The following is a 12,917-nucleotide window of genomic DNA, read 5'->3' as shown; positions in this document are numbered from 1 at the left end:
GTTTAAGATGATTGCCCTCTGGTGGCCTGATGTATTCAGAAAATAAAAAATATTTCTTGCGTATCTGCCATAGTAATATGAAAATATATTACTCAGGAAGTTAGCTACCTCACCCTGAAAAAGCAGATGGCTGATGGAGTATCATCTGAACTCTAAATGCTGAAAAATATGAAAATGTGTTCTCCCAATCCCTGACCTTATGCAGTCGGCCCTCCGTATCCCAGGGTTCTGCATCTGTGGATACAACCAACTGTGGATTGAAAATATTCAGGAAAAAAATTCTAGAGAGTACCAAACAGCAAACCTTGAATTTGCTGCATGCAGGCAGCTGTTTCCGTAGCATTCACATTGTATTTCAACTGTTTACCTGGCATTTACATCGTGTTAGGCATTATAAGTAGCCTAGAGATGATTTAAAGTATATGGGAGGGCTGCATAAGTTATATGCGTGTATAGTATGCTATTTTATGTAAGGGATTTGAGCATTCACAGGTTTTGGTATCCACAGGGGTCCTGGAACCAATCCCCTTTGGATACTGAGGGATGACTGTATAATATTGAGAGACGTTAGCATTTAACATGATAATCTATATTAGAATGCACAAATAAAATCAGCAGTATCTGATACCAAGTCATCAAATACCTAGGATATGCGCATATTTCCAGACCAGATACAAGGAGAAAATGTCATCCTGAGAATGCTGTTTTATTCATTTCTTTGCGTTCCAGCTGAAGTCATGATGTCAGAGAGAAACTATGACGATTAGGCTTAGAAATCAGATCAGGACAAACTGGTCTCTGGAAGGAATACAAATATTCTTCTTTTTTTGCATTTAGTTTTCATAAGATTCATCCTTGTACATGAAACTTTTACTACATGCATAATGTGGTTGTCTGTACCTGCAGCATTTTAAGGAGATAGATAGGAGATTTTTTTAAACGAGTGAATGTGTATAGCATGAAATCTGTGTATAGCAATTGATTTAGGGAGTAAAGAAAAAAATTGTGGGTGGTATTTTGACTTTGTCTATTATTTGCTTTCATGTTATTTATGATTGCAAACTTCACTCTACTCTTCAATATGTCTTTTAAATTTAGTTTGAACAATTTGAAAGCACCATCGGGTTTAAGCTGCCCAACCATAGAGCGGCCAAGCGTTTGTGGAAAGTGTGTGTGGAACACCATACATTTTTCAGGTGGGTAGAGATCACTTTGGTCTTTCCTAAGGAAGAAGTAGAATGGTTGGAATCACCTACACTGATAAGAGGTTGTTGGAAAGAAGAATGTGACCACAAGATCCTTTCTATTCCTTCAAGTTCGTTGCCGCCAGATTTCTTGATAAATCCTAAAAGAACTTCTGACGAAATTTGAAGGATTTTCCTTAATTTGTTGGATACTTATCTGTCTCATCTCCCCTTCATTATCTTGAGAGGTTTTTCATTATTTTTCTAGAACATCCACTTCAGATGTCCAATCCCTTCCTTACTCTTTCAGTAGCTTTTCAATACCATGCACCCCTTTGCCCACATCCAGTAAGTACTAAAGCCCTCAGATTTGTGTCTACAAAGTAATAAATGGTCACTGTTCTTCACTAACATCCCCTACTTAATTGCTCTCTGGGTTTGTAGAACCACAGACTCTCCAGTTCCATAGGATGTTCAAATTCACCTAGTCCAGCTCCACCCCTGTTGTGCTTCTAGCCTCTCTACAACATCCCTAGTTGATATACACTGTGTGAAGTGATTTTTTTTTTTCCTTATAAAACCAGGTTCACTGAATGGCAGGTTGGGGGTTCAACCCTGAGTACACAAAGCACTTTACCTTTCAGAACAGAGTGATAAGTTAGCCTTCTTAGTATGTGGCTTAATAGTCTTGCTGATGTTTTTCCTTTAATATCTCCAGACTGTTGTTACCAGAAGCACCTCCAAAGAAGTTCCTTACCTTGGGGTCCAAGTTTCGTTACAGTGGCAGAACACAAGCCCAAACCAGGAGAGCTAGTGCACTGATAGACCGCCCGGCCCCTTACTTCGAGCGTTCGTCCAGCAAACGTTATACCATGTCTCGCAGCTTGGACGGAGGTAGGCACTGCTCCCCTTAATGATTGCTAGTGGCTACCGAGCAGCGAGAAACCATCGTGAGCCTTTGATGGACACAGGTGCTCTGCGATAGCATGAAAGGAAGAGCACTCGTTGGTCTTCAGCTGAGTGGCACATTTTAACCAACCCCCCAGAAAAGGTGCCTGTGGGAGTCCTATGTCTGTTCTTGGTGGGTTTGTATAAAATCACACAAAAGAATGGTACTTGGGGAATGAAGTGGCTTTCATAAGCTGGCGCCCTGAATTTGGAGAAGGGTGCTCTCATTCTAAATATAGCAATCACATACTTATAAGTAATTTGTTTCTCTTTTCAGCAGATGGTAAATGATTATCAGGTTGGTTTTAGATGATTTGTTTCCGAAAGAAAACTGTGCATTAGATTTATCTCTGTTTCTTTAAAAATGTTATGAATAGAACGTGACTTTTATCAGTCAGTGAATAATAGCTGATAGAAAGGATGACATTCAAATAACAGAGCAAAGGGCTCTAAGGAAATTGTCCTGGTTAATATTAATTACTACACCAGCTGGACTGGGAGAGCGTTGCTGTGTAAATATTCTGTACCGTGAAGTCAGATGTGTGAGTACCACAGGGAGAGAGTCACTGCATCACTTAAGTAGCATTTTTAAGGCATAGTAATGAGGTTTTTGCAGGCTTTTGTTTTGTAGAGCAGTCTTCTGTGGCTGTCCAGAGGTACATGCAGATGTACTTTCTGCTCCAAGACATGGCAGCTGTAGGAAAGTCGGAACCTCTATATCCGTAGATGTGAAACCCACAGACACCGAGGGCCAACTGTATTCATTGTACGACGTACACCGTTTTGTGTAAGGGACTTGAGCATCCGTGGGTTTTGGTTATCCACGGGGGCCCCAGAACCATGCCCCCCAGACACCAGGGCACGACTGTGGCCAGACCTCTGCCTCCTAATCCAGAGCTCCTTGGGGGTGAGATGTTTTATAGGAGACTTATCCTGGGCACATAAAAAGAGAAGCTTCTAGCATGTGTGTACAGTTTTAATAATAAGCAAAAGCATAAATAGAAACAAATAAAAGTTACAGGTGCCTGGTATCACCTCCCTCCTGGCCTTTTTTGCTGCCCACTCACCATGGAGTCTCGGTTCTTCCTTCCATTTGGCCAAACCCCGATGTGGCTTGTAGGGAAGCGAACTCCCTGGATCGCCGGATTTAGAAGACTTTAACAGTAAAGTATCCAAAGGGATACTTAGAGGAAGTAAAAATTGTGTTATTAGTGCTGTATCGTTGTTATAAATTATATTAGCGAAGTGGGAAGAATGCTCGCCTAGCGTAGGTAGGTAAGTTCAGACCGATGTCCAGACCGTCTCTCTGTACAGCGGTGGGTGGATGAAGTACTGTCTGCAGGTCCCAGCTTTAGTCGTCATCTGTAAGGTGGGATCGAGGCCACCTCTGACAGGTTGTTGCGAAGAGTGAATAAGACGTAGGTGAAAGCAGTCTTGTTACAGATGTAATCATAATGATCTCAGTAGGTATATTGATAATCATTCTTTAGGCTTTTGTGAGCTGGCCTAGGAAGTCAGTCGTACCATTCTCTACCTTCTATAACAATGTCCCGTTTTTAGAATCTCTGAGAGCCAAACTTTTGGGGAAAACTGTTTATTAGGACCATTTTGAGTCAGATTAAGATACTGGAAAATTCACATTGACAATGACTTTCTTTTGGCGGCGCCTCATCTCCTCTTCCTTGAAGAGTCTGTGTAAACTGGTGTGTGTTCTCTAAGTCAGTGCTGGAGGAGCTTGTGTGGAATCACAGCTTTTTTTCCCGGATGTCATCCACTCTGTCCTGCGATGTGAACCCAAGGGGACACACTTGTTGTGAATGTTGTTTTCCTTGTGACCTTCTGTGTGATAATGATTGCTGAGAAGACAGAAGACAATTGTGAAATCAATGTACTAATTCCATGCTGTCTCTTTCTCCCTGCCCCAAAGTGATGTTTAGTATGTGTTGTCTCTCACTCCTTGGGGTCCTGCCAATTCTCGTATGTTTTCTGAGCTGCTGCTCGGGGGGGCCATGGCTGCATGTTGGAATAGAAACTGCTTTTTGCAAGGTTGCATCGTCTGTTAGAACAGCCTAACAAGCCTTTTAGGAAACTGTGTCTCATATGAGCTTTTTCATCATCAGTAAGAGATGTAAAATATCTTAGTGAAGGTATTTTAGTAAAACGGTTCACTATTCAAAGGATTTCAGAGCTTTTCTTACATTTATGTTTTAAACTTCCTAAAATATGAAAGCAGATTAAATTTTGCCTACGATTTGAAAAGCAGCCTTTCTAAATTTCAGTAAATTTTATGGTACCTAAAACCTAAAAGAATGAGTACCAAATTTCAAAAGTCTAACTAAATTAAGCATCTCTTTCACTGAGACATTTTAGCTGGGACGAAAGGCTGGGTGTTCTCTCTTACGTTTGCGTGCTTTGCACTTGCATGAATTTCATTAGCAGCGTTTGTCTTGTTTTCCCAAAATACTAGAGATGAATGAATGTATGCGTATCGTGGTAGTCTTTTTAAAGCACAGTAGAAATTAAAACATTTCTGCACTTCAGTTGAACAGAGTTACCATCTGAATTCTATAATCTCTGCCCAGTAACTGGTTACTTTTCATTATTACTTATGTAGCTTTTATATTGTAGAAGTGATAGACTTTCCAAGCACTAATAGTGGTAGTAATAGTAATAATAATTAAAAAAACATTTCAGTGCTCCTTAATGAGTGGCACTTGCAAAGCTCTGTTTAAAGTCAAGTGCACTAGGGCAGTTGTCTGTCTACTGTTAGTTGTGGAACTTGCCCCAAGTGTCTGGTGCTGGTGCCCCGCCAGTTACTCTGTGGGTAACAGCCTCGGTGGCACTCAGCCCCCCATCCTTCCTCTCACCTCCACCCTCACACACATCCTCACCAGAGAGCCTGAGAAGTGGATGGAAATTATTCTGGTGGCTTTGAGAGACGAGCATTGAAATCACACTTAAACGCAGTTATGGGTGACAACAGAAGGATGAATCTGTGGCGTTGCTTAGATGAGAGTACCTGCAGGGCTGACCTGTCTTTTGAAGAGAAACCTGGTATTTTATGGGGGGATTTTTGCTGTAACGGGAGCAATCGGTGGTGTCCGTCTGTCTTCTGACTTAACTGTTTTGGTCTTTATTTCTCCAATTGTATTTGCTTTTAGCATCAGTGAATGAAAACCATGAAATATACATGAAGGATTCTGTGTCTGCTGCAGAGGTTGGTACTGGCCAGTACATGACAACAAAGGGCATCTCTCAGACCAACTTGATCACCACTGTGACTCCGGAGAAAAAGGCAGAGGAGGAGCGGGGCGAGGAAGACGACAGACGGCAAAAGGCCGAGGAAGCCACACCCGTCGCTGCCGTACGGCCCGAGGGAAAGGTACATCTCCCCGCTGTCTCCCCGACCTGTGCACTCTCTAAAGAACTCCTGAATAAGACTGAGGACGTAAGCCAGGAATGTGAATAAGACTTAGGCTAATTCGTATCTCAGCATTAGTCACCTTCATGTTGTCAACTTTTAAATTAGTATGTCCTCTGTCAACACTTTTCCTCTACAAAAGCCCTTTCTAACTTTCGGGAAATTCTTATTGAACAACTGAGGTGCTACGTGAGACTTTCAGGACAGCTGTCCTGTCTGTAGATCTTAGAAATACATTTGGTAGTGAATTACACTTTTCTGTTTGGGCTCACAATTCAGAACTGTCACTAAAGCTGTTTTCTTTGTTTCTGGCCCCATCCTCCTACCCAGGGCTGTGTATTTGTCTAGATGCACAGTAATTGCTTTGCCCTTCTTCTGACCGCCGGTAGCTGAGTGACCACAGCCTGCATACTTATACACTGTTTCCACTGTTTCCCTCTCTCAGTCTTATCATCTTAACCTAACCATCAGAGTAGCCAGTAGATGTGTTTTGGAAAAGGGATATTAAGGCCGAAGTTTGCAAGGGAAGACGGAGGGCGAACTTGGCAGTAATTTTTCCAGGGTGTTTTATTCATTGAACTTGGTCACTTCATTTCATCCAAAAGTCAATTTATTTTTAAATATTATGTTTATTTCTGGAGGTCCATCACTATAAAGCAACTTTCCAGGAAAATGAAAGTCAAAAAACATGTAGACAACCTGCTTCTGGTTCGGGATTTTGTATGTCGCAGAGCAGCTCCCTAAAAGTCAAAGAACATGCCGGGAGGTTTATACATAATAATAATGGAAAAACAAGAGTGGGTCTTGGAATGTACAGAGTACAGAGTGAAAGGAAACAGCAGAATAAAAATGCCGTATAACTTAGAGGTTATGCTAAAACTTAGGTAAATTTGATTCAGAAGTGCTCTTTTGCACGTGGGCTCTTCAAATGCAGAGTACGGGGCAGAGAATCAGCTGGGGCTCTGTAGAAAAATGCTCCTTTGGATAAGAATTTAACAGTGACCTCTAAATGGGCAGATTGGCAAACGTATCATCATTCTGTTTATGTTAGACTGTCCCAGTGACCCAATCCATCATCCTTTTTTAGGGTAAGATTATTTATTTGCCAAACACAAAAATAAAAACAGGATAGGACATAATGGAAGGATATTTGGATCACTTTTGCTGTTAAAATGCGCTTTGTTCTGAATTTTGTTTTTACACTCTTTTCGTTTAAGGCGGGTTCTAACTAGGTCACGATCAGAAGATGATATACTTGAAAAGCCAATGTGTCCCATGATTTCTGAAAGTCGCCCAGGCCAACACTCCATTCTGAGGGCTGTGTAAATATGATTAAGTGCCCCATAAAAGTAAACGACTTGTCGTTTGCTCCATAAACGCTCCACTCCCACTTTGTGTGATTTTAAAAGATCAGCGATTTGTTTACATGAGATGGAGCCCTAAGCCAGCATCACTGGGTGCCTTTTATGCCATGGGAGATTACAAAGACCAAGAAGACTGTTCTCTTAGAGTCGGCGCCTCTGAGAAGCCAGCACTGTGACCCTGATGCCTTCTGAGAGGCCGTGGCTGAGGTCTTGTGCTGAAGGAGCTGAAGGGCTGTCTACATCTCCCCCGCTGCAAAGCTGTCTTTAAAAACCACTCTAGGGGGCTTCCCTGGTGGCGCAGTGGAGAGGCCACAACAGTGAGAGGCCCGCGTACCGCAAAAAAAAAAAAAAAAAAAAAAAAAAAAAAAAAAAAAAAAAAACCACTCTAGGGCTTCCCTGGTGGCACAGTGGTTAAAGAATCTGCCTGCCAATGCAGGTGACGCAGGTTCAAGCCCCGGTCCGGGAAGATCGCACATGCCGCGGAGCAACTAAGCCCGTGAGCTACAACTACTGAGCCTGCGCTCTAGAGCCCATGAGCCACAATTTCTGAGCCCGCGTGCCACAACTGCTGGAGCCCACGTGCCTAGAGCCCATGCTGTGCAACAAGAGAAGCCACCGCAATGAGAAGCCCGCACACCGCAACTAGAGAAAGCCTGGCGTAACAACGAAGACCCAACACAGCCAAAAAATAAATAAATAAAATTAATTTTTTTTTAAAAAGCCGCTCTAAAAACCACTCTAATCAGCAACATGGAAGATTAAGCCGTCATTTCATTCTTCTCTGTCTTCAAAAAGTAACGTAGAGGGCGCTTATTTTTTAACCAAGATGAAAATGTATTACTGAAAATAGCTCTTAAGCGACTGGTCCCTAGATTCCTATGAGAGGAGGTGTGTTTCCCCACTAACGATCACCCCAGGTGACGGGGCAGCCTCCACGGGCAGAAGGCGGCTTGTAACTTGTACATTATTCTCAGCTCAGTGAGATTTGTGCAGCGTCTTGTTTAAGACACAGTGTTTAATGTCAGATGTGAGTATTAGGAAAAGACATACTTGTCTGATACCGAAAAAGAGACACTTCTACATTCTACTAGATCCATGATATAATTTTATTTGTGCATTTTCTTACCCTCTGTCTCTATATTTACCAAGTCAGGGTTGGATTACCGTCACAAAGCAGACCAGATAATGTCCATGCTCTCAGGACACTAGGCAGAAACACGCATGTGAGTACACACACACACACACATACACACACACACACACACACACACACACGAGCAGAAGTTCAGTCATCTTCAGGCTCCAGGTGACCTTGTCTTGAACTCGGCTATAGCAGCTTCCACGCTGGCCCTGGGTCCTGTCTGGCATTTGCTTGTCTCTCCCACCCCTCTCGCTCAGCATCCCTCCACCACCTGCAGAGAAAGCTGGCTGTGGTCACGGAGACTGCGGGGACCAGGAAGGGTGTAAAGAACCTTACTTGCCCTGCACAAGCCTGCATGCCCCTCCCCAGGAGCACTATTGTGGGGTTGCCTGCCTTGATCGTCCCCTTAAGGACTCAAACCAGGCGGCTTAAGCCTACGGCTCCTCTAAGAAAAACCGGAAGGTGGGGAAATTGTATCTTTCTATTATTTACGGACCACAGGTAATACAAAGTAAGTGCTGATAAACCACATCACAAGAAAACACGTTCTTTTTTGCTAGTTAGCTTGTTTGAAACCACTTCTTTAAGCTCCCCCGTGTACATCATGGGTAAGGGGCCAAAATAGTCGTTTTCAGAAGAGCCTCGGTGCTTTATGGAGAGGTAAGGTTCCTACGGCGTTCACTGTGGAATTCCCTAATTGGAGCTGCTTATGGGTAGGAGTGGGGTCAGAAACTTGGTGATTTGGAAACCCACCTGCTTTGGCTATGACTGACTAACCAAGGAAAAGTAATGCTAGAGATTTTGTTTTTAATAATCAAAAATTGGATTCATTGTCATTTTAATCTAACTGAACCCTAGTAACAGATCTGGTCGCTGGAGATTAGGAGAAGTTATTGAAAGTCTTGGTTTTAAGTTATCAGAGAGTTACATTTGCTCTCAGCATCCTAAAAATTTCTAGAGTTGTTGGTCTAAACAGAAGTTTTGGATCATATGTAACGTAGTCATGAGATTACCCACAGATACCTTCGGTTCTGATTTTTTTTCAAGCCCACCCTGTGTTTGACTTGAGGGTCTAATGGGGAGACGATGGCCATTCGTGGCAGCGCTGGCATGCCGCTTTAAATACTTTAAAATTCACCAACAACCCTAGTGCTGAAATTCTTGTTTGACGATTTTTTTCTCGGTACCCATAAGAAAATTAACTAATTGCAGTTTTCTTTTTGTCCTTTTGCACCTCTGTTCACTGCTTTCTGTCTCTCTCGCTGTCTCTCTCACATCAGTCACCCGGGCTTGGCACTGACTCATGTCCCCCCTCCCCCCCATCAGCCCGCTCTCCCCCTGCATCTCCCACAGGGCTCCGCAGGAGGTGTAAGGAGAACGGGCACCCCTCGCCGGGGGTCGAGCCGGCCAGAGAGCCCGGGCACCTGCACGGGGAGCCCGCCTCGGACTCTGATGGCCGAGGGAAGCTGTGCCTGGGGGACCACGATGTGGCTTTTAGCTGCAAACAGCGGCCGGGCAGAGGGGCCACGCTGTTTTCCTTCTCCTTGCAACTCCCCGAGTCTTTCCCCTCTCTCCTGGATGACGATGGCTACCTGTCCTTCCCCAACCTTTCCGAGAGCCACCTCCTGCCCCAGAGCTTGCGGCATTACCTCCCCATCCGCTCGCCCTCTCTGGTGCCCTGCGTGCTCTTCATCTTCTTCTTCCTGCTCTCCGCCTCCTTCTCAGTGCCATACGCCCTCACTCTCTCCTTCCCTCTGGCTCTGTGCCTCTGCTGCCTGGAGCCCAAGGCGGCCTCCTTGAGTGCCTCACTAGACAATGACCCGAGTGACAGTTCAGAGGAAGAGGTGTGTACCGCGGCATAGAACACACGTCCCTGTCGTGCTCGGGGCCGCGGTCCGAAACAGTCTCAGACGGCTGCTGCGATAGTGGTCCTACTTTCAGAGCCTCATTTATCGTCTGTGCCAATGTGTGCAGAGGTTTTGTGTGCAGGGGGTGCGACCCGGCCCCGGGGTTAGGCACAACACCATGTGGATGCAGCAGGCTGAGCCCGGCCCGGAACCGCACTGCCAGCCCACCGACTCCAGCGGGTGGGGAAGGACTCAGCCGTGAGCCAATTGTAAATAAATAACCCGTTAGCTACGGAAGAACTCAGGGTCGACTTAAAGGCTCTGTTCAGTTCTCATTCAATAAAGGGAATGACACAGAAGACGGATGAGTAACTTTCAACTAGATTGGCGGCAAGTTACCAAAATGTACCCTGCTGTAATGACGCACAGTGGTGATACGCACCAGGTAAAGATGCTCAGGGCGCGGCGGGAGAGAGCACCGCCGTCGAGGTGCATCACCACCCTCGGGGCAGCTCTCCAAGACTGTAAATGCCTCCCTCTCCTCCCTGGAGATTCTGAAATGCCCCCGCTGCTCTTTGATTGTCATTGCCAGACCGTCATTGTTACTCCATGAGGGGAGCCCGATCCCGTGGGTGTGTTGGGTCAGAAAGAGGGGCTTGAGCAGTTTAAAGCGCTCCGTGACATTGGTCATTGGCAGGGCCAGAAACAGGACCAGAAAGAGCGGCGGTTGAAAACAGCAGTTTCCAAACACAATCAGGAAAGACTCCTGTTAGGTTTCCACACGCTGTAAAAATGGGCTGAGATTTCATGAACACGAGCAATGCCAAGGCATGTGTTGGGCGGCACCCATTCTCTCAGTTCCGGCGTGAGGCTGGGGAAGTTGGATGGGCCTCTGCGGCTAGCGACCAGGAAAGGACCTGAGCCTTCGGCCTCCATCCGTGAAAGCAGGCTGCCTGTCCGTCCCCCCTCCCTCATCCGAGCCATTGGGGGAGGTGACATCCTAGCAGGTAGTGTTTCCTCTTAATTGCTCCCCTTTCCCTCCACTCCATTGCCCTGTGAACAGCCCAGCGGTTTCCCTCTGTGCAGCCTTTAAATAGAACGCAGGGAAAAAGAACAGAAGTGCCAACAGGCCCCTGGCTGAAACCCACCCTCCTGCCTACGCCTGCCCCCCGCTCCTCCAGCAGTTCTAGAGGGTTTTGTGTCAGGAGCCAAACCCAATACACCTAGCATTCAAAAAGAAAATCGCAAAGTCAAAGCAACACTAAAAAAGGAAAGTCTATTCAGTTCTATGCTCAGCTAGAAATGGTAATCCGAGCTGCACCTGTGAGTAGATAGCATTGTGAGGTACGTATCTATATTTAGTGGTATTATGACTGTTTCTTTGCAGCAGCAGGAAAAAAGTGGGAATGGTCTCCAAGACGTTCCCAAGAAAAGTTTAGGCTTTTCAATTTGATGTTGCCTAAGAGCCCTTTGCAGGGTTCTTGGATCCTCTGTGACTTAGCTCCAAATCTATCTATGTGTAACTATTTTCGTACGTGGAAAATATTTTAAGAGAAAAACCACTCTAAATCCTAGGTTTGAATATCACCGTTTCTCATAGTAGCAACATAATCAAATAATGTAGGTCCAAACCTACGGTTATGACGAATGCAGATTATCTACAAAAACTGTTTATAATATTAGCTGGTTTCCAACCTGCTCGTCTTTGTTCCTTTAGCAGTGGAGCTAGGCATCAAGCTAACAGAAGGCGAAAAGATTGCCATTTTATGTTTTTCTGCATTTTAAATAACTGAACTTTTATGTAGCAAACCACACAGATCTTGTGCCTAATCCAGGGTGTACATCTTGTTGTAATCAGTGCATGAAAATTAATGTTCAACTTGGGCATGTCTGCATTACATCAGCAAAACAAATCACAGCAGTTACTCCTCGCAAGCTGGAGGCCGCGTGGCTGGTGTTCCCCACATGTAAATCCTCCTCTGAGACCGTGAACCAGCTCTGGCCGAGGCGGCCTTTCTTGTCCTCCGCTCCAGCCTCGGTCACCCATGACGGCTCTCCTGCCACATGACTTTGTATTTGGCCATCTGTTCAATGTCGTCTCAACCCCAAGTGTTAAGAGCTGTGAGCTCTGGTTCAAGCTGAGCTAGAGAACTCAGATGTAGGTCATTCAGGTAAAAAAAAAACAACAACAAAAAACACTCGCCATTTGTCGACACGGCCTGTTTTATTCCCTGGGCCTCAAGTGCTTTGGCAGCTAAACCGGGTGACTCTGTAACATACGGTTCAGCTCCGTCACTCTGGTTTTGCAAAATCACTAATGACTCTAATTCTTTTTAAATATTTTATCATCACTGCTTACATCTGTCACGTGTGGTAGTGGCTTAATTAGTCCCAGCCCTTCTCAAGAGTGAAACCCAGTGCAGAGAGCTGTAATCATTTCAAACTACAGAACTGTTAGCTTTTTTTTTTTTTTCATTTGTCCTTCTAGAATTTTGGTCAGATAAGGAGGGGCCGAATGCTAAATCATCTACATCTGTCCAGAGACGTAAGATGAATTTAGCTCACCGTAATTATGTGTCAACTTGTGAAGAATTTTTTGATAATACCAAGAAAGGAGGTGGATGAAGTCTAGAGGAAAAGATTGATCACTTGATTTAACATTTTAGATGGTGTAAACACATTATATGATAGTCCATGGCATGCCATACATTTTGCAGTTTTTCTTAGACATAGGATATTATATAAATAAAAGTTGCTATAAAAGCTGCTTTATTCAGCCTTCAATACTTCAGTCATTGACTGTATATTGATCAGGCACTATGTTTGTTGAATGACTGACTGACTAGGTGCTGAGTAGGGGACTGAGGGAGTTTAGATATGGCCTAAGCTGCTATTTATTTGTGTATAGCTAGGAAAAATAATAGCAATACTTAGGAAATACTGTTTTGCTATCAATATTTATGATTTCTATAGGCATTTTTAGTTGTGTGTATGTGTCAGGCGTCGCATAAA

The 12,917-nt window shown here is 44.4% G+C and overlaps 1 protein-coding gene across 1 annotated transcript in view; it reads left to right on the top strand.

Annotated features, from left to right (window-relative positions):
* EPB41L3 (erythrocyte membrane protein band 4.1 like 3) overlaps nt 1-12,917 on the top strand; it is a 210,567-nt gene that overhangs the window by 178,184 nt on the left and 19,466 nt on the right. Inside the window, exons 10-13 of the mRNA XM_060121932.1 lie at nt 1,099-1,196; nt 1,903-2,078; nt 5,294-5,514; nt 9,339-9,902. Coding sequence (XP_059977915.1) covers nt 1,099-1,196; nt 1,903-2,078; nt 5,294-5,514; nt 9,339-9,902 — 1,059 coding nt within the window. The remainder of the gene's footprint in view (nt 1-1,098; nt 1,197-1,902; nt 2,079-5,293; nt 5,515-9,338; nt 9,903-12,917) is intronic.

This window comes from Lagenorhynchus albirostris, chromosome 14, assembly GCF_949774975.1.
Source record: "Lagenorhynchus albirostris chromosome 14, mLagAlb1.1, whole genome shotgun sequence".
In the NCBI taxonomy this organism is placed as follows: Eukaryota; Metazoa; Chordata; class Mammalia; order Artiodactyla; family Delphinidae; genus Lagenorhynchus; species Lagenorhynchus albirostris.
Note: the sequence above shows the minus strand (reverse complement) of the source record. Positions and strands in the feature narration are given on the sequence as shown.